The sequence below is a fragment of the Siphateles boraxobius genome, unplaced genomic scaffold, assembly GCF_051911475.1.
Source record: "Siphateles boraxobius isolate OS27281-9 unplaced genomic scaffold, OSU_SipBor_1 119, whole genome shotgun sequence".
Lineage (NCBI taxonomy): Eukaryota > Metazoa > Chordata > Actinopteri > Cypriniformes > Leuciscidae > Siphateles > Siphateles boraxobius.
In genome coordinates, this window is record NW_027508721.1 from 354,575 (window position 1) to 375,375 (window position 20,801).

Sequence of the window (20,801 nt, forward strand, 5' to 3'; positions counted from 1 at the left end):
AAAGTTGATCGTGATAGATGGATATATAGATAAATATCATAATTAGCCCTTTAGGAAAAGGTTTGACGATGGAGACTATTGCTTCTGCCATTAGTGAAAATGAATTGAGGAAGGACCCAGTTTTAAACAAAAAACTGCCCCTTCGGCTGAAAGGACTATCTGGAGAACAGGAGTTAAATTGTCTCAACAGTGCATGTGCATACATGAGTATCCATGAGTTAACATTACCAAACATACAGACTTATTAAATACATACTTATTTACAATAGCATTATTTGGGAGTAGGCACTTCATGGACAATTCTATAATGTTTTATTTAGGTATAAAACCCCCTATCTGTTTATTATTATACAATATATATACAAAACAAATACACATGAGCAACCTAACAAAGGAGAGATTTTGTGTGCTGTGATTATATATGTATTGGAGCTGTAAAAACAAGTATATTAAACAAACAGCAGAAAAGGGATGTTCATATCAGTTAAAGCATAGAAGATATCAGTTAAAGCATAGAAGATTGACAATGTTATTGTCCACTAACTCATATGACACTTCTGTTAGTGGACAAGAGATGTCTTTATTCAAGTCATCCTGACTTACATTTCTGACATAGAAACTATTGCCATTTGAAGGTGAAAATATGAGCTGGTGACATTTCTACAGCGTTTCTTTTTACAACCTTTTTAAAAAAGCCACCTTCATTACATAAAACTGCATATTAATATCTTTGGATTGACAAGCTACATTGTGGCCTGCGGATGTTTGGTAATCAGGTTTTTATTGACATAATCTGTACTAGGGGGAAAGCAAAACATCTACCTTCAAAAAATGACCACTGAATATGTTGAAGACATTTAATCAAATATGTCAAAAATATACATTAAAATTTTACATTTTAACTATTTATAAACTATTTAAAGCATAACCACCAAATGTTTGATCACCTGCTTATGGTGTTTACAAATTTCATCAACTATCAGTTTGCACTAAAAACAAATGTGCTCAGGAATCAGGTGAACTTCCAGAGTTTTTCAATATACATACACATAAGACACCTGGAGATAGTAAAAATACTTTCAGATCAAGGCAACTTTTATACTAAAGGACACTTTCTCTTTTGCATATGGGGTGTTTAGATACACTGGAATTTGTATATCATTTGCTTTCTTTTATACATTTAAAATATGTGATGTACAGTATGCATGCCATTCATGACCATTCTCAGAGGCCATGCAAACAAAAAAGTCATGGGGATTCAAGAAAAAGAAAAATAGTTTAAAAAAGAATGAAGATTTTATGTAACATTTCTGTGAAGATTTTATGTGACTCTACAATGGTTTTAATACACTAACAAAAGTTTGGTGTTGGAAAGTTTTTTTTATTTAGAAAAATGCTCAACAATGCTCAATTTATTTAATCAAAAATAAAGAAAAAAATCGGTAGCATTGTGAAATATTATTACAAATGTTTATTTAATAATTTTAATTACATTTGTAAAATGCCAGTTATTTCTGTGAAGGCAAAGCTGAATTTTCAGCATCATTGCTCCAGTCTTCAGTGTCACATGATCCTTCAGAGATCATTCTAATATGCTGCTGATTTACTGCTCAAGTAACATTTATTATTATTATTATTATCAATGTTGAAAACAGTTGCTCCGCTTAATATTTTTGTGGAAACTGATATATTTTTTCAGGATTATTTGATGAATTGAAAGTTCAAAAGAACAGAAATTTATTTGAAATTTTACTGTCAATTTTGATTAATTTATTGCATCCTTGCTGAATAAAAGTAGCCTATGTATCTATTTCTAAACAAAAAAAAATCGTACGACCACAAACTTTTGAACGGTAGTGAATGTCTTGCTATTTTCAAACATGTTTGTTAACAACTTAGTACCTTTCACATTGTACTAAGTTAATATCAGTGATGCTCTACAAGGAACCACAACAATTGTGTTTCTCAAAATCCCGCAATTCTACAGGTCAAGTCAAGTCACCTTCATTTATATAGCGCTTTTAACAATATAGATTGTTTCAAAGTAGCTTTACAGTGATAATAGGAAATTAAAGTAACAGAGATTGTTTTGGCTTTACAGCAGCTCTAGAATAAAGTTATTTTTCCAGCTAAAGTTAGTTTTGATTGATTCAATTCCATTGCAAAGATCATTAGTTATTAACTTAGGGGCACCGTTAACACGACAACGTTCAAACAGAAAACTCTTAACGCGCTCCGGCCTGCTCATTCACACAGCAACAGTGCCTGGTGGCTCGAGAACGCAAACCTTGAAATAGGTTGCAAGGTGCAATCCTTGAAACATAAAAAAAAAAAAAAAAAATGTATCTCTGCTATAAGATGAGTTCTGTAATTGGGAGTTCTGTCAGTGTTGACAGAACCGGGCTAATATGGTCATACTTCCTGGTTCTAGTAAGAACTCTAGCAGCTGCGTTTTGGACCAGCTGTAGTTTGTTGATTAAGCGTGCAGGGCAACCACCCATAATATCATTACAATAATCTAGCCTTGATGTCATGAACGCATGAATTGAGAGCATATGACGTAATTTAGATATAATTTTAAGATGGAAGGCTGCGGTTTTACAGATACTAGAAACGTAATTTTCAAATGAAAGATTGGTATCAGGTCACTTGGTCTGTTGTATAAAACATTGACCAGTGTCCAGGTTTACAAAGTATGTTTACTGCATAGAAAACTGTACAGACATGTTGAAAATTGAGTACTAAAGGAATAGGCACTTTTAGTATAAGGCCATCAGGAGAACAATGCAGCAAGAGACAGCATCACTGAACAGTCTGCAAAACATGCAGTCATCAAGTGTTGTTATTAATGTCTAATGCCCCGTCACCTCTTAATGCTCATGGCTGTATGACCGTCACTCTTTGGTTTTCACCTGAAGTTAGGCAGGCTTTGTCCAGCATTTTGTGTTTGTAAGTCACTTTTATGAAGTGAAGGCACATCAATTCATTGCCTTATGGCAGGAGACACTGGTTTTATGAGTGATGATTTGTGCTGTAACTGTATTGGCTGGGAAATGAGGCTTGGTAATGCATAAATAAATGATTTATGACTTTCACACAGCAGACAAAAACATGCTGAAATAATCCCCCCATCAAAAATATATATTAAAAAATTGTCCAAAAAAATCCCACATTAATTTAGAGGTATAGTGCTTTCAACTAAAATTCATTCAAAATGTCAAAGGTTAAGGAAACATTAACAACAAACAAAAACAGAATCAAACGCTACTGGTCTGTGGGAAAATGAGAAAGAATGGAGTGTTCTTGTGCAATGGCTGCCAGTTCTTTTAAGAACTCTGTGAAAAGAACTGTGGCATATACCTCAGTTTTGTTTAGGGGAACCACAGTTTTAGGTTGGATTTGGTTCTTCTTGATTCTGTCTGCTTCAGAACCATGGAGCCAATCTCCAGTCTGTGGACTCTGAGAGTCTAGATTGAAATGGAAGAAAAACCTAGTCATTGTGCAATATTTAAGCATTTTCATAACGTCTATCATTCAAACCAATAAAAGGATGAGTAACTGAACAAGTCAAATTAAGAAGATGAAGCAGTTTATATTGTCATGCAAAAAACAGCAGCTTTGTACCCCTGAAACTGAGAGAAATTACTTCAATATCAAATAAATTAGATTCAGAGTAAAACAAAATGTGTAAATCAGAGCACAGTTTATCCACAGGTCTATATCTTTATTATATTATATTATCTTATATTATATTGGGTAAATCGTCATGATTAAACCGACTATTTTTAGCAATATGCAAGTAAAACAAAAGTAAAACATTAAATGTACAACAATTATGAAACACAAAACAATTGGACTTTCAATTTAAAACCTTAGCTAGCTACTCCCCTTAGCTAACACTTGTCAACTTTCCTCAGACTATACAGTTTTTGTGTGTGTGTGTGTGTGTGTGTGTGTGTGTGTGTGTGTGTGTGTGTGTGTGTGTGTGTGTGTGTGTGTGTGTGTGTGTGTGTGTGTGTGTGTGTGTGTGTGTGTGTGTGTGTGTGATTTTGTTCTCTCGATTATTTTCATAATTACAGACCCTGTGGACAAACTACAGTACACCTTTTGTGTGCAACAGTCTTCTTCAGAAAACATTCTGCTGACACAGGAGCAGATGCTCACTGTGGTTCATGTTTATGAAATATTACATATTGTTCATTCTTAAAACACTTTTGTGTTTATTAAGCTTTGATTCATAGTGTCTTAAATATAAAACAACATGACTGAAAGGATATGAATATACTCTGACCTCTTAGTGAACTCTCTCTGGCCAATAAGCAGTGCTGAGCAGCTGTGAGGAGCTCAGGGAAATCTTTATTATTCGCAGACCACTGCTCTATCTGGTTCTTCACTGAGGACAGTACCTACAAAATTCAAAATGGAAAGGCAAGAAGGGAAAGAGAAATGAATGGATAAACAGATTCCACATTCATACTGATACCATGTATAAATGAATAAGCTTCACTGAGATTTTTAGGGCTACATGCCCATTTTGGAGAGAGTTTTCCACTCTTATACTGACAAACGTGAAATCTAAATAATATCATAAGTATTGAGTACAAAACCCTACATTGACACTGTCATTCTGAGATATGCCGGAGTATTGTGCATCTGTTTAATATTAGAGTAATAGAGACAAATGCAACATTCACACCACAACTGAATGTGGTCAAAATACATTTTTTTATCCCCCAAATCCGAGGCAACGTTCACGAGCTCTTAAATGTGGCCCACATAAGACATTAGTCTGAACAGGTGACATTTCTAAACTGACCTGCATACATAAAACACTCAAAACATCTGGCATGTTAATCTGAATCTGAGAGAAATTTATTGAGCTTGATTGTATTGAACCTGATATTTGATATTGTGACATTCTAGGGACTCATTATTTTCTACATTAAGCATGCAATGACAGTGAATATTGAGTTAGTATGACTTAAAAAGTGAAAGTGGGCTGAATCCTAATTGAAAATATATTAATTAAAAACCTATTTGGGCAACAAATATTGCCTTACTGTCCATGTCAAAACATAGAAGAACAGAGATAAGTATGCAAGTAGATCAGATACTGTATGTACTTCAGTACCTGGAATAGTGAGCGGACGCTGGGCTGGAACACCATGTTTGTGTTGAGAAGGAAGGAGCGCAGCAGGGGCTGAGGATAAGAAGCTAGCTGAGCCAGGATGCCGGTCAGAAGCAAGTTCACATGGAGCGCGTTACTCGGCATGTTTTCCAGACGAGACAGCAGTACACTCACAAACGGCCCTAAAAGAGACAAGGAGAATAGAACTCAAATAAATAGAAAGATACAAACCCAAATATCATACAGAATATTAAACTGAAGCTAACACTAAATAATTCCAAAACTCTGCATAGTAGTTTATGGGGCCAGAACTGAAGTCACACTTCATGAGATATTGGGCCCCACAATGCAATGTACTCGGCTTGACTTTAGAATAGAATCAGCAACATCAGTTACAATCTTGCTTGACTCGTGTTTTGATTTAATTGCCATTCAAATGTGAAATGATTGCACAAACGGTGTATAGATGCTAATTGTTGAGTTGATCAGTACATGTGACATCAGAAGCATAGTACTGCTGAAATTATAGCATACTGCATACTGTTTTACATGAGCACGCAATATACATTAATGCAGTGTTTCCCAACCCTGTTCCTGGAGGCACACCAACAGCGAACATTTTGGATGTCTCCTTTATCTGACCCATATACAGTATTCTGGTCTTGGAGTCTCTACTTATGAGTTGAATCATTTGTGTTTGATTGGGAAGAGTTGGAAAATGTGTAGTGTTGGTGTGCCTCCAGGAACAGGGTTGGTAAACACTGTATTAATGTAAAGTGCAGTATGCTAGTATTCCATGTCTAATACAACATTTGATTAGCATTTTCAGGTGTGTTTGATTTGGGTATAGAACAACAATTTGACTCTGGCTGTATCCAAAATCATCCCACTCATTATGAGTCCATATCAAAAAATGTTTTCTGACCTGTAAAAGGCACAGAATGACCCTTGCTCCCACTTCGAGGTTTGGTCCCAAAAGGAGACAGCAATGTTTCTGCCTCTGGTGTCTCAGGTGAGAAAGAGTTAAAGTCTATATCATCTTCCTCCTCATTCATGAGGTCTGTACGACTCTTGAGTTCAGTGTCTGCTTTTGCTGGACTACTAGGCTGTGCACCCAGAGTTCTAATCAGTTCCTCATACTGGGCCATTAGGTCCTCCCCTTCTGGACCCATTGACTTGTGGTCTGATCGTGACCCTCTCTTTTGACTGTCCATTTCATCTACTGAGGAGCTCAAGCCATTGCTCATAGAATATTCTGAATTTGTAGTCTTTTGATCAGTTACTGGTCCATCTAAAACCTCCTGCTCTGCTTGTTCAGTAGGTCTGGATGAGACATGATAGTTGCTACCAGAGTCATTGGCATCTTTCTGAGCTACCAGGTCATAGACCATAACATCATTCTGAAACTCAGACTCTTCAATGTAAGAGCCCTTCACAATCATAATAGCAGTTCTCCTTAGTTCTTGAATGTGCTTTGGGGGTTCTTCAGGGATGGGACGAGTCTCCTGATCTTCCTCTGGATGCAATTGTGTTGGACAAGCATCATAGCTATCATCCCACTCCAGCTCCAGCATTCTGGGAGTAGCAGTGAGATCTTTGAGGGGTGGACCGGAGCGATGCATCTGATTTGGGGTTTTCCTGCTGGCAATTGGTTGCCGAGTCCTACCTGCTTCTTCCAAGGTACTACACTGGTATTCCTCAGGAGGAGGGTTCTCACCATCGTATGGGGCGGACCACACACGGCATGCTCGCATACAGTGACTGATGCCGTTTTGCGCATCGTTCAAGTAGTGCAGGTAACTGACATCCAGGTAGATCTCTGAGCCAATGACACAGGAGTTACCACAGTCGTTCTCCTCTGATAGGACCTCCTTTGATTCTAAAGGAAGATATACAAGCAATTTTAAAACTGTTTTTGACACACGTCTCATTACATTTCATGACCTCTTTTTCACAAATACTGATCCTAACAAAAGTAATTCTCTGGAATTTGTATCAGCTTGTAAACACTTTAATAACAAGCACAGACATTAAGCGGATTACATAGTCTGGAATGAAGAAATTAAGTTGATGCAGTGAAGTATGTTGCAGATGTAATCCATAAGACGGAAGTTACTAAGACGTGAATGGCATTTCAGTCTACAAACAGCCCACAGAGCAACTAGAGTCCAGTCATCTTAACCAATTTTGATCAAGTTTGATCTTTGTCAACAAATCTTCAGCACATAATTTATTGGAGACCAATGCAAAAATATGCATGAAATCTTGTTGTCTCACTTTTGACATTGAAATCTGGAAATACTTTGATAAAACAACTTTAACAATAACCACTTCTAAGGCTATGCATTAATCTAGGACAAGAATGTCCACTTCTTGCTCCTGGAGAACTAATGCCATGGACAGTTCAGCTTCAACTTCAACTTGCCCCAACGCACATGACTGGAACTTTCTAGTCAGCCTGAAGACCTTAAATTAGCTGGTTCAGGTGTATTTAATTGGGGTTGAAGCTAAATCACAGGACAGTGGCCCTCCAGGAGCAAGATTGGACACTAATGATCTAGGTCCTTAAAAGACTTTAAAAGTCTTATTACAATTTACATTATGCACAATGCAACCTCAAATGACATAATATAGCAAACAGTTCCACAGGAAGTAATGAAACTACATGATACCTATTGTTCCTGTATGGAAGCCATCAGTGACTTTTGACCACAAGATGGAGTCCAGTTTTCTAAGTGGTGGGGGGATGATATCTGGAGAGCAGCAAGAGGGTGTAAGGGCTAGAAACTTGGCAGCTGATACAGAGTAACAGTCTCTCTCTCTCAGGACTCTACGCTGACTCAACATCATATGGTTACAGGGGATCAGGTACCTGTAGGGGGAGGAGAGAGACAACTTATAGTGAACAATGAACAACTGTGAAACTGGTTTACAGAATTGAAACTGTGCTTTACAGAACAGAGACTATGGTTAATTTCACACTGCAGCCTTTGAGAATATTTAAAATAAATATGATGAAAATCTTGTCAGAAATAGAACAAATGTGTAAATAAACATGAAGGCAGCATAAGAATACTTACTTGAAAATCAACTGGAGCATGACATCCTCACAATATAAGCCAATGAGTGTGCGGAACAGAGCCAGCGATACAGTGCCAAGCTGTAACATAAACACAGCCTATAAAACACACTACAACAAACAAAAACAGCTTAATGAAGACACTGAAAATTTAAAAACAAACCTAGTTGATGTAAAACATTATTCCATATTAATCTTGGATAAAACAAAGTTGACTTTATCGTGGATAACAGGATGCTTGAGGCTCAGTGCTGTAGGGCGTTTTGTTTGAATACACATACTGTGAAAACTAATATTTGACTCCAAATATTAGTCTCATGTATTAGAAAGAGTCTGCAATTGGAGAACCTTTACCTTCATTCCTCTAACCAATATACCAACCACTTCTTACAGGGATAGTTCACCCAAAAATCAATTAATCACCCTCATGTCATTCCAAACTCATTACATTAGACTTTATATGGCACCAATGAAAGAATCGATGAGCATGAGAACCAATGAGGTTTGTTCTTGTGTGTCACACATGTTTAAACTTCTGCAATAACTGATGATATTTTTTCTTGCAAGACATGCAAGTACGGTACCTGCTGTTTACCTATTAGATGTGCTCTATGTATGTGCATTGATCAATTGTTTTTAGTGTTTAAAAGCATGACTTAAACCTGTTTATTATATAAATTAATTGTCTCTTCAGTAGACTTTGATTAAAAAGCTTAATTCATATGGATCACTTTTAACTTTTAATGGTGGGACAGAAATCTCTCAAGTTTTATTAAAAATATCTTCATTTCAGTTTCAAAGATGAACAAAAGTATTCCGGGTTTGGAATAACATGAGGGTGTGTAATTGACAGAATTTTTATTTTGGGGTGAACTAACCCTTAAATACTTTCGTAGCCTGACTTCACCCTTTATTTGAAGTATAGTAATGCAGTAGTGTTACTAACAGTTGTTCAGATTCCCATTCTCAAGTATGTACTGTTTGTTTAGATCGTTTAATGTAAATGGCTGACATTCAGAATAAAATTGTGATTACCTGAAAGGGAGTATTGATGCGGCTGACTAGTGTGTCCAAAATATGTACACTGTCATGGCGATGGAGCAGGATGAAGCTGAGGAAGGTGTGCAGTAATGCAGGTTCAGAAACACTGCGTATAAACAGGTCCAGGTATGCTGTTGTGGTCATCACCTCTTCCAGCGTCAGCTACAGAAGATTAGGTTGCTTAAAATTAAATCTTTTTCTATATCACCTGTTGGATCTAGAAAAAAAATTCTCATGGCTCACTAACCTTGTGTAATGCCGGTGCTAGAACAGGTACCAGAAAACCATTATGGATGTAGCCAACCAGCTGGTTTCTGATGGAATGATGGGCGACCTGCACACAAATCAAAGCGAAACCTTGACACATTCACACTATATAAATGTTTTTTCACTTCCTTTTATCAACTTGGCACATAAAGATAAGGGATTTAAAAGCTCAACCTTTGTCTCCTGACATAAACTTCCTCTGCACATTTATAAACATTATTCCTGAAGTCTTGTGTCTGATTGTAAAATGAAATGATTGATCATTTTTGCTATAGACCAGGGGTGTCCAGTACTCTTTTTTGTAGGGCTATCTTCAAGCAAAGTTTAGCTCGAACCTAATTAAACACACCAGCTGAATAAGGACTTCAGGATCACTAGAATCTTCCAGGAATGTGTGCTGGAGCTAAACTCTGCAGGAAATAGACCAGGAGCAAGACTGGACACCTCTGCTATGGACAAAAACTCATTTGTGCAGTAGAAATTAAGTAGCAATAGCACAAACCTGTATGACGGCATTGCAGAACTCCAGGGAGTTAAGAAACTGCACAAGAGCGGGCAGCTGCTGCCAGTCTTCACGGTTCAAACAGTGCCACTCCTCACTTGGTACATCTAACTTGGTAGGCAAAGACGAGTAAAGCCCACTCAGGCCTGTAGCCAAAACCTTTAATCAAAAAAAATGACGTGTTACTCCATTTAATTCATCTGCAAACATTAAAATCTTCACCTGGGAACAACCTGACAGTATTTTCTTCTGCTGGGTTTGAAATCAATGAGAAAACATAACTGGATGAATTATGGATGAGCACTGCTGTGGATGCCAGGTTTATATTATAATGTATGAATATTGAGTAAATGTAATAGCCAAACAACTCAAAATGCAACGTGTGCACATTTGAAGAAAGACAATCATTATGCAATAGCACTACAATCTTTAGTTACATGCTTCCTGGCTTTATTCACTGGCAGATGCATGTGAGGTCACATAGGGCTGAGAGTGCATGTGAGGCTGAGAGTGCTTGTCTGCTGCCAGACTCTATTGAAGTTGAGCGTGATGTCATCTTAGTAAGAAGGGTACTCATCTATGGTGTAACGGATTATGCAATTATCTCTAATTAATTTACATAAGCATATACTGTGCTGCTGGAGGCCCACGGTGGCAGATATTCGAAAGAATTTCAGAAACAAATCCAGGCATTCACTAAAGCAGTTTGACTGTCCTGTTTGCTTTATTGACTGGATTTCATTGTGATTTCATAAACAGCCAGATAAAATCTGTTATTTCTGTTATAAAAAAAAGTGTTATTTATGCTCATAGGCTAAGTTATAATAAGCATATTTTCAGACAATACCAACAAGCGTTTATTTTTTTTAAAAGTTTAATCTGTGATAAAAAAACAAACAAAGTATATGTCAGGAGACAAAGGTTGGGCTTTTAAATCCCTTATCTTTATGTGCCAAGTTGATAAAAGGAAGTAAAAAAACATTTATTTAGTGTGAATGTTTCATATATATATATATATATATATATATATATATATATATATATATATATATATATATCCATTTATGTATGCATTTTATTTATATATATATATATATCCATTTATGTATGCATTTTATATTTAAATATATATATATATATAAAATGCATACTTAAATGGACACACGCATACATATATATAAAATCTAAACACATTTATAAACAAAAACTTTTATGTTAGATGTGATTACTCGTGATTAATCATTTTGACAGCACTAATTATAATATTTATGCAATTTAGTAATATAAGTGTAATAACTTTGCTTTTCATTTATTACTTAGAGAACACTTTAAGTTATTCGACACCACAGCAAATACTACTAGCCTAGCCTTAAATAAATAATTCAACATTTAAAATAAAGTCTAACAGTAGCATTCAGGTACAGAAATGGTACAAACTGTGTTTTGTTTGAGTAACATTAAAGACAAAGTGACAGCAGCCTATGAATACCTGCAGCTGTCCAAGACCGACTGCACGGATCAAATGTAATGATACACATCCTATTTATTTCTCAAAGGTTTATGTTCACTTAAGACATAACCGGCTGTTTACGAGAATACTCACTGAGATGTTTTTTTTTTTTTTTTTTACCATAACTTTGTGTGTATGTGTCCATTCAAGCGAAATGAGATGTTAAAGAGGAATCAATTCCGTGTTGGCACAATATCTAAAACGTGCCTGTCTCTGCGTTTACGGCTCTGTGTTTACGGCTCTGTGTTTATCAACAGTGATCCGTTGCATCCCTAATTCTGCCACCAGCTACAGATGTTGTCTTACAACATGACAATGTGTATATAACAAGACTATAACATCTTATGCAGCAGCAGAAACACAGGAGGCTGGCATGTGTGGCTTTATTCCCTGCTACTGTGAAGTGTGTACTGTGTAGCAGTATATTGTAATATTTTGCTTGACCTGCACTTAACAACAACTTTGTTTCTGCACTTTCAGCATGTTTCTTACATGATTACGTTTTATGTGTCATAAAAGTCATATAGGCAGAAAAGCTATGTGAAATCCAATCATATCTGTAGCTTAAAAACAGATTTGTAAAAACTGTATTTTGTGTGATATTTTTGCCGTTCACACAGGCTAAATATAATTGGATTCAAATTGTTTTGACAGTATGAACAAGGCTTTGATAACATTGGGATTAAATACAGTATTTTGAACAAGTGAAATGGGAATGCAAATTCCTTTTTATGCACTCACACTTAAGAGGTCCAAGGTCCCTAGAGACAATTTAATTAAATTGTAATTTATGCAATGCACAGCATTAAATAAAGTAAGCCTACCAAAGCAGTAACTTGGATTCTGTCCAGAAGTGCTCAAGATTATCCAAGTAGCTTTAAGAGAGAGGAAAACAAATAGAAAAAGACTATAAATAAAAGAGGATGATCTACAATAAGAGACTCATACCGGACAGAAATAGGTGTTCTCCGCAATGTGTTTGGCCACAACATTGTTCTCAGCAGAGAGAGCCATGATAAGCAGAAGCGCATCCCTGGCCTGCTGTCCGACTGACCCTTCCCTGTGTATGAAAGGGATGAGTAAGGAAAAGATGAGGAAATTAGCTGCTCCTTGGTCCTCACTTGTATGGAAAAACAGCTCCAGGACCGATGGGTCTTTAGCCAGGACACAGCACAGCTGGTTCAGGAGCAGCACAAGTTCTGTCTCCACAGTGGTAGAGCTCGGACCCGACGGGCACCCAGAGCAGGATGACAGGAGCATCATCAAGGGCTTCAGTACAGGTTTATGATGAAGTAATGGCTGCCTGGCTTGTCCGATCAGCATCTCATACATCTTCAGTTGCTCTATTTTCATATCATCTGTGAATTCTCGCCTCAGGCTCCAGATAAACAGTCTCTCCAACACGTTCTCCATAACCACAAACTCCAGGATGGGGCCCATGGCTCCATTTTGACCACACTCCTCCTCCATGAGAAGGAAGAGCATGTGCTCTACATAGTTCTGCACAGCGCTGGCCTCATCGCCAGGGACTGGACCAAAACGGAAGCTGCCGATTCCTCCGCCCCCACCAAGACCGTGACCTCCACCCAAGCCACCAACATTACTGCGCAGTGGATCATGCTTCTCTAAAATCTTTACCACCTGAGAAAATGTCAAGGAGATCAGAGATAGTTCAAGCTGGAGAGAACAGTCAAAGTTAACATGCTAATGCTATAGAACATTTTGAAAACTTATCTCTTTACAGTATGAAGTTGCCCAAAGTGTTCTTAAAAAATAATTAGATGAATATAGTTGTTATTATTATAGTTGTTGTTATTAATCCTGTAATATATTATGCTAATTAAATCAGAAGTAGGTGAAAGCTGCTAATCCTCCTGATCAACTGAAACAATGAGCTTGTGCTGATCTATTAATATTGCGACAAAACTCCCAGTCAGGTGTGTCAGACTAAGATTTGGTTATTTACAAAGCCAAGGAAGAGGAAGTGCAAGCAAAGGCAAATGGCATAATGCTCTTAACAAAGTGTATCATCCATCAATGCAAAGTAAGCAGGAAGAGGTGAAAGAGTGAAAGTGTTAACGAATGCAACGGAGTACTAAACTATTCAAATGATTTGATATGCCGTTCCCAAACATACAAGCTTGCTTTCAGAAAGCCACCCTAATTTCTGTCTTTAGAGTTTCTCTAATGGCCTGAACTTGTCTTCTGTACCCAAACAATGCCTCCTATGTTCTGGAGCATTCTGCTGAATCAACAGGAGAGGTCAGGAACCTTATTCACAGTGTAGCATTACAACAGGATAGCCTGTTCTAAGACCAGTTCAATCCAGTTTAAATTACTTATTTTAATGATTGAAAATTGTATATTTTATTATACACAAAATAATACCCAATTAAACGTAAATATTTTATTTTAATTGTATTATCTTATTTTATCATGATGCTTAAAAACTCATTTCAAAAGTAAATAAAAAAAACAACACTACTTGTAAAATATTTGGTTTGTAAACTTTTCAACTACAACTTATTTGTATAAGACCTGTATATATGCTGTATATTCACAATTCATCTAATTATATACAAAACAAAGGTAGCAAGCAGGTAGTAACGGTTATCTTCTGTCTGCGAGTTATATACTGCATTATAAAACAATATTTCCATTACAAAAAAAAAACATTTTCTTGAGAGTTCTTTAGGAAAGAATTATAAAAAAACATGTAATTCTCATTTGGAGGTCATCACAATGATTGTGCGTTTTATTTTTTTATTTTGCCAACAATAGCAACATGTGCACATAAAACAGAAGAGAAATACCACTGCATAGTTGAAGAGAGTGTAGTTTATATTTATGAAGAGCACATGCGGAAAGATATTGCGTACCTGTGCCCAGTGGTTTTTGAACACAATCATGCATGTTTCAGGGTCCGCTCCTTTCCGGACCAGTGACTGGCCATCTTGGTTCCCATCGGCAACCATGGATGTCATTGTTGTGCATTCACTAAACCATCATGTTCAGGTTGAAGGGTGGCGCTGATGACAAATTTCAAATTTCAAATTTCAATGTGGACAACTGCACGGTAGGGTAGCATTAGACACTGATCACCTGCAGATGAATAATCACAGAAAAGCCTGATTAAAGAAATTATAAAATATTAAATGAACAGTTTCATTAAATCTGAAATTGAAAAAAATTAAAAATAAATGTTATATTTATTAATTAACTAACTAATGTATTAAATCATACATACACATACACACATAAAAATGCATCGCTTTTAGTAGATATCTTGGCAACAGCATTGCGTCATCTTTAGAAAATCAAAGCCTTCCAAGCAGGATTTGCTGGGATAATGTGGCTAGCTAAACCCTTAAACATAAGAGGGACTTCTTTATGAAAGTGAATGAATGCACTGCCATCACTTATAGATGTTTATTAACAGCATGTGGATGTGAGTGTTATGCAATATCGTAGCCTACATGTTACGGCTTATGTAATGCTTTCTAAAAAAAAAATTAGGAATACCGCATAGCTTTCTCTCTACTGTACAGGTCCTTCTCAAAAAATTAGCATATTGTGATAAAGTTAATTATTTTCCATAATGTAATGATAAAAATTAAACTTTCATATATTTTAGATTCATTGCACACCAACTGAAATATTTCAGGTCTTTTATTGTTTTAATACTGATGATTTTGGCATACAGCTCATGAAAACCCAAAATTCCTGTCTCAAAAAATTAGCATATTTCATCCGACCAATAAAAGAAGTGTTTTTAATACAAAAAAAAAAGCCAACCTTCAAATAATTATGTTCAGTTATGCACACAATAGTCAATACTTGGTCGGGAATCCTTTTGCAGAAATGACTGCTTCAATGCGGGTGGCATGGAGGCAATCAGCCTGTGGCACTACTGAGGTGTTATGGAGGCCCAGGATGCTTCGATAGCGACCTTAAGCTCATCCAGAGTGTTGGGTCTTGCGTCTCTCAACTTTCTCTTCACAATATCCCACAGATTCTCTATGGGGTTCAGGTCAGGAGAGTTGGCAGGCCAATTGAGCACAGTAATACCATGGTCAGTAAACCATTTACCAGTGGTTTTGGCACTGTGAGCAGGTGCCAGGTCGTGCTGAAAAATGAAATCTTCATCTCCATAAAGCTTTTCAGCAGATGGAAGCATGAAGTGCTCCAAAATCTCCTGATAGCTAGCTGCATTGGCCCTGCCCTTGATAAAACACAGTGGACCAACACCAGCAGCTGACATGGCACCCCAGACCATCACTGACTGTGGGCACTTGACACTGGACTTCAGGCATTTTGGCATTTCCTTCTCCCCAGTCTTCCTCCAGACTCTGGCACCTTGATTTCCGAATGACATGCAAAACTGAGCAACAGTCCAGTGCTGCTTCTCTGTAGCCCAGGTCAGGCGCTTCTGCCGCTGTTTCTGGTTCAAAAGTGGCTTGACCTGGGGAATGCGGCACCTGTAGCCCATTTCCTGCACACGCCTGTGCACGGTGGCTCTGGATGTTTCTACTCCAGACTCAGTCCACTGCTTCCGCAGGTCCCCCAACGTCTGGAATCGGTCCTTCTCCACAATCTTCCTCAGGGTCCGGTCACCTCTTCTCGTTGTGCAGCGTTTTTTGCCACACTTTTTCCTTACCACAGACTTCCCACTGAGGTGCCTTGATACAGCACTCTGGGAACAGCCTATTTGTTCAGAAATGTCTTTCTGTGTCTTACCCTCTTGCTTGAGGATGTCAATGATGGCCTTCTGGGCAGCAGTCAGGTCGGCAGTCTTACCCATGATTGCGGTTTTGAGTAATGAAACAGGCTGGGAGTTTTTAAAAGCCTCGGGAATCTTTTGCAGGTGTTTAGAGTTAATTAGTTGATTCAGATGATTAGGTTAATAGCTCGTTTAGAGACCCTTTTCATGATATGCTAATTTTTTGAGACAGGAATTTTGGGTTTTCTTGAGCTGTATGCCAAAATCATCAGTATTAAAACAATAAAAGACCTGAAATATTTCAGTTGGTGTGCAATGAATCTAAAATATATGAAAGTTTAATTTTTATCATTACATTATGGAAAATAATTAACTTTATCACGATATGCTAATTTTTTGAGAAGGACCTGTATATGCCAAGCTATTTGTATGAAATCAATAAGCAGACCCACAGCCTTAAGCATTCAGATAACAGCTATTGGCTTAAACCAAATGTGTGTGCACTAGTGATTCTAGATGGACACAAAGATAACCTTTGTCTCTTGTCAAAAATGCATGTGGGGAGTATTATCTATAGATTCATGGTGTGTGTGTGTGTGTGTGTGTGTGTGTGTGTGTGTGTGTGTGTGTGTGTGTGTGTGTGTGTGTGTGTGTGTGTGTGTGTGTGTGTGTGTGTGTGTGTGTGTGTGTGTGTCTAAAAGATGTGAAAAGGCATAAACAAATGGCATTCTCCACAATCCATGTCGTCGGGAGTTCTTTCTAAAGAAAGATCACACCTCCAAGAATGCAGTTGTGCAAATTAAGTTGTGACCAAAAATTCGTATATATTTGAGAAATATTATTGCACGCTTTGGGTATTCTCTCAAGCTTCATGAGATGCATGCTGGGATGCCGTTTAAACATATAACATACGTTAAACATTCCCATGTAGGATGTTTGACTGTTTTTCCTTCACAGTCATTCAAACTCATCCATTTAAAAATTCTTTGAAATAAAAAGTTGATTTTATAAAGTCATTAAAATGTAGGCACAAACTGTATTTGTCTAAAAAAAATATTTCAAGCAGTTATATATTTTATACTGATTGAAGCCTTTAGATTTGAGAATTGATATTGACCCCCAAAAAAGTTTTTTTTATGAAGAGACCATTTTTAATGCTTTCCCTATAAATAACTAGTGATGTAATGCTAAATAAAACACTATTAAAAACATAATAAGCTTATTTTATTCTCATTATTTTTCTTATTAACAATGGTCAAACTGATCAGTCTCTCTCTACATTAAATTAAAGTTTAAGAAGTGTTCTCAGCATAAGCATGTGTACGATACACCTCTACAAACAGGACCCTAAATAAGTGCATCACACACTACACTAACCAGCCAATCAGTAGCCAGAAACCATTACCCATGCCTGAATTAGAACCAATCAGTGCAGAAAGCTCAATCTATCCCAAACATAAATGTGACAGAAATAGGCAGAGATACACGTGGGACTGTCCACTCTCACTAAAGCACAGAAACAGAGGCGAGACCGTCAGAAGGGATTTTAAATTTCCACCTACCTCAGTCAGACTACTGCTGAAAGCTGCTGCCGGGGACACAGTATTTCGTAAGGCATAAAACATCCACATCTTCAGAGGGTTCAGGAGTCTCTTCTGAGACCATGTAGATTGAGATCTAGTCAAAGGGGGCTCTGAAAAAGATTTTTAAAAATGGGAAGATTAGCTTAGCTGTGCTAGTGAGAGCAGTGTGAGTGAGACAAGCAGGGCCAGGAAATGACTAGGTGGATCAGAGCAGTGACAAAGAGCTTTAGAATGGTACTGCAGAAGAGCGGGAATGAGAATGAGGAAGACACCAGAAGAGGTGGGAATTCAGAAACGCAGAGAGCGGGAGAAAGGGAGAGAGGGAACTAGTGTCTGTGAAAAATTCCAAAGTGCAGCTGCATAAAATCATCAAATAAAGTTACTCTTAAATCCCATTTAATAAATGGACGGACACAAAGAGCATGAAAATACTGATCCCATGAGTCACTTGCAGCTTCAGGAGATAATGGTTAAACTGCTGGGGATAATTTTTCCCCTCCTTTGTCAGGACCAGCTCTGCCAAAAAATTCCAGGTTCCCATAGGTCAAGTTATGCATCTTGAGCAACAAATGAGAATATTTGAATTAATTCTGAAGGATCAAGTGACACTGAAGACTGTGGCCAAAGACTATAGAATAACACAATACGAGTCACTCTTATTGTTTTGAAAATGGAAAAGTGCAAAGCTTAATATGGCGGAATAGATAGATAGCCTTCTAAATAGGAGCCAAACACCGATTGCTAAAGTCATCGCATCACTACATCTGCCGTTAAAAGCTCCGGTTAGTCAGACGCGCGCTTCCACTGCGCATGCGCATTAGCTTGATCCAGCCTGAAAAATGTAGTTTTCTGTCATGATTCGAGTGTTTAGAAACTAAATTTATGAGACAGTTGTTGTCAGATTTCATTGGTGATTTCAATCATGAAATTTAATTATAAGCTAGGAGAACAGTTTTGGAGACTTTCCCCATCCAAAGAGATAGCAGCAGCACATACCCCAGAGGCGTTTCAAAGATGGCCGCCGAGTGAAATGACATGTCTTAAGGGATTTTGACTGTGGCCCTTTGATGTTTAGAAATGGCTGCTGAAACCTTTTTACATTACAGGAATCAATTAAATCAGATTTAATCAAATTTGGTCAGTCTGATCAAGGCCTTTGCCATGCTAAATTGTGATGCTTTTGAGTTTTTGTTGATAAGCATGTCCTTGGAAACAAAAGGCGTCATGGCAAAACAAAAATACAATGTACAATTTGCCCCAAACCTCATCGTTTTAAGTCCTGGCCTGAAGACATGCCAATTTACATTATAGTCACAGCCAATATTATTAGTCATATTTGTAACAGGATCTGATATGTTTTACACTGTGTTTTATAGCAGTGATTCCCAATCCTGGTCCTGGAGCACCCCCAGCAATTTTAGGGGCCTCCCTAATCAAACACACCTGATTTAACGTATCGGCTCATTACTCCAAAGCCTTGTTCAGACTGTCAATCCAAATTCGATTTTTGTGCATATCCGTTTGAAATCCAATCAGATTTAGCAAGTGTGAATGGCAAAAAAATAAAACATAAAATAATAATAATAATCCCATGAAATATGGAATAGAATAGAACCACACATACCAGCCTCCTACAGTTCTGCCACTGCCCAGCTACACATTGTCATGTTGTCAATAAGACAACATCTGAATTGTAAACCCCTCCATGTTCCCCCTCCAGAAATCGATACAGAAACTCCAGGAAACTTAAGAGAGGCATGGGACACACAAATTGGATCTGAACAGTTGCGATACACAATGTGGACGCAATAATTTTCAATAATTTTAGATCAGATTACCATTGTATACACAAACACTTAGATTTGGACTGACAGTGTGAAAGTAGCCCAAGACCTTAAATATGTGTGTATGATAAGAGAGACACCAAAATGTGAAGTGTTGGGGGTACTCCAGGACCAGGAAAATTAATGCAGTTTTGGTGAGCATAAGAAACTTTGAGAATTTACTTAAATTATACATACATGCATATATATATATAATTCTCAACACTGAAAACTATTTTTAAAGACGTCCTATTATTTTTAAATTTCTTTAGTGTTTAATGGCACTTTTTCTGAACTCACTGTAATGCCTTGATTGTAGTCTTCAGTTTTCTTTCGGGATGTACATGTCACAATATCCCTGATTTAAATAATTCCTGGTGCATATGGAAAAAACAAAAAAGAGGGTGAGGCCTGCTTGAGTCAACAATGAAAATTGTAGGAAAAAATTGTTTTTTAACAATAAATTATGAAAATGCATTCTAGTAGACCCCTTAAAATGATGTATAATAGGAATAATAGGAGCCCTTTAAAATAAAAGAATAAATGGATAATAAACCAAATAAACAAATCATTTTCATATCTTCATAATAAAATGGTTGTCTTAAAGGAATAGTTCACTTAAAAATGAAAATTCTGTCATCATTTACTCACCCTTAAGTTGTTTCAAACCTGTATGAATTTCTTTCTTCTGCTGAACACAAAGGATAATATTTTGAAGAATGTCAATGTTAAGCGGAAGAAATAAATTCATACAGGTTTGAAACAACTTGAGGGTGAGTAGGCTAAATGATGACAGAATTTTAATTTTTAAGTGAACTATTCCTTAAGTTCACTTAGAAATGTGTTTTAGATCATTATACATGAGGTTATGATGCCTTTGGAAGTTTCCTTACATAATGCTTGGCTTTCACACAAAAACACTGTCACTTAAATCATTGACTGGGTAGCAAGGCAACCATCATCAGTTTCAGACACATACTGCAACTGTGCATCAATGCCCAAACAATGTACCAGTGTGATAAGTGGACAAGTACATCTACTGTTAAGCATATGAACCTGGCTAGTGACTATTCAGCAGCATTATGCCACATGCCTGACCTTTACTGAGCTATCATGTTGACTAGACACAAATCAAATTCAGTTATATT

General features: G+C 37.1%; 1 protein-coding gene across 3 annotated transcripts in view; it reads right to left on the reverse strand.

Annotated features, from left to right (window-relative positions):
• fhip1aa (FHF complex subunit HOOK interacting protein 1Aa) overlaps nucleotides 1-20,801 on the reverse strand; it is a 37,339-nt gene that overhangs the window by 7,652 nt on the left and 8,886 nt on the right. Inside the window, exons 2-14 of one of the 3 annotated variants that reach the window (XM_077203164.1) lie at nucleotides 19,954-20,027; nucleotides 17,810-17,940; nucleotides 14,407-14,629; nucleotides 12,476-13,168; nucleotides 10,018-10,176; nucleotides 9,496-9,582; nucleotides 9,243-9,410; nucleotides 8,209-8,288; nucleotides 7,801-8,000; nucleotides 6,054-7,007; nucleotides 5,132-5,310; nucleotides 4,292-4,406; nucleotides 521-3,467 (exon numbers count right to left, since the gene is read on the reverse strand). In XM_077203164.1, coding sequence (XP_077059279.1) covers nucleotides 3,265-3,467; nucleotides 4,292-4,406; nucleotides 5,132-5,310; nucleotides 6,054-7,007; nucleotides 7,801-8,000; nucleotides 8,209-8,288; nucleotides 9,243-9,410; nucleotides 9,496-9,582; nucleotides 10,018-10,176; nucleotides 12,476-13,168; nucleotides 14,407-14,511 — 2,943 coding nt within the window. In that variant the 5' untranslated portion in view covers nucleotides 14,512-14,629; nucleotides 17,810-17,940; nucleotides 19,954-20,027 and the 3' untranslated portion in view covers nucleotides 521-3,264. Of the gene's footprint in view, nucleotides 1-520; nucleotides 3,468-4,291; nucleotides 4,407-5,131; nucleotides 5,311-6,053; nucleotides 7,008-7,800; nucleotides 8,001-8,208; nucleotides 8,289-9,242; nucleotides 9,411-9,495; nucleotides 9,583-10,017; nucleotides 10,177-12,475; nucleotides 13,169-14,406; nucleotides 14,630-17,809; nucleotides 17,941-19,953; nucleotides 20,028-20,801 lie in introns of those variants that run through there. The other 2 variants (XM_077203175.1, XM_077203153.1) reach the window with 2 other exon arrangements.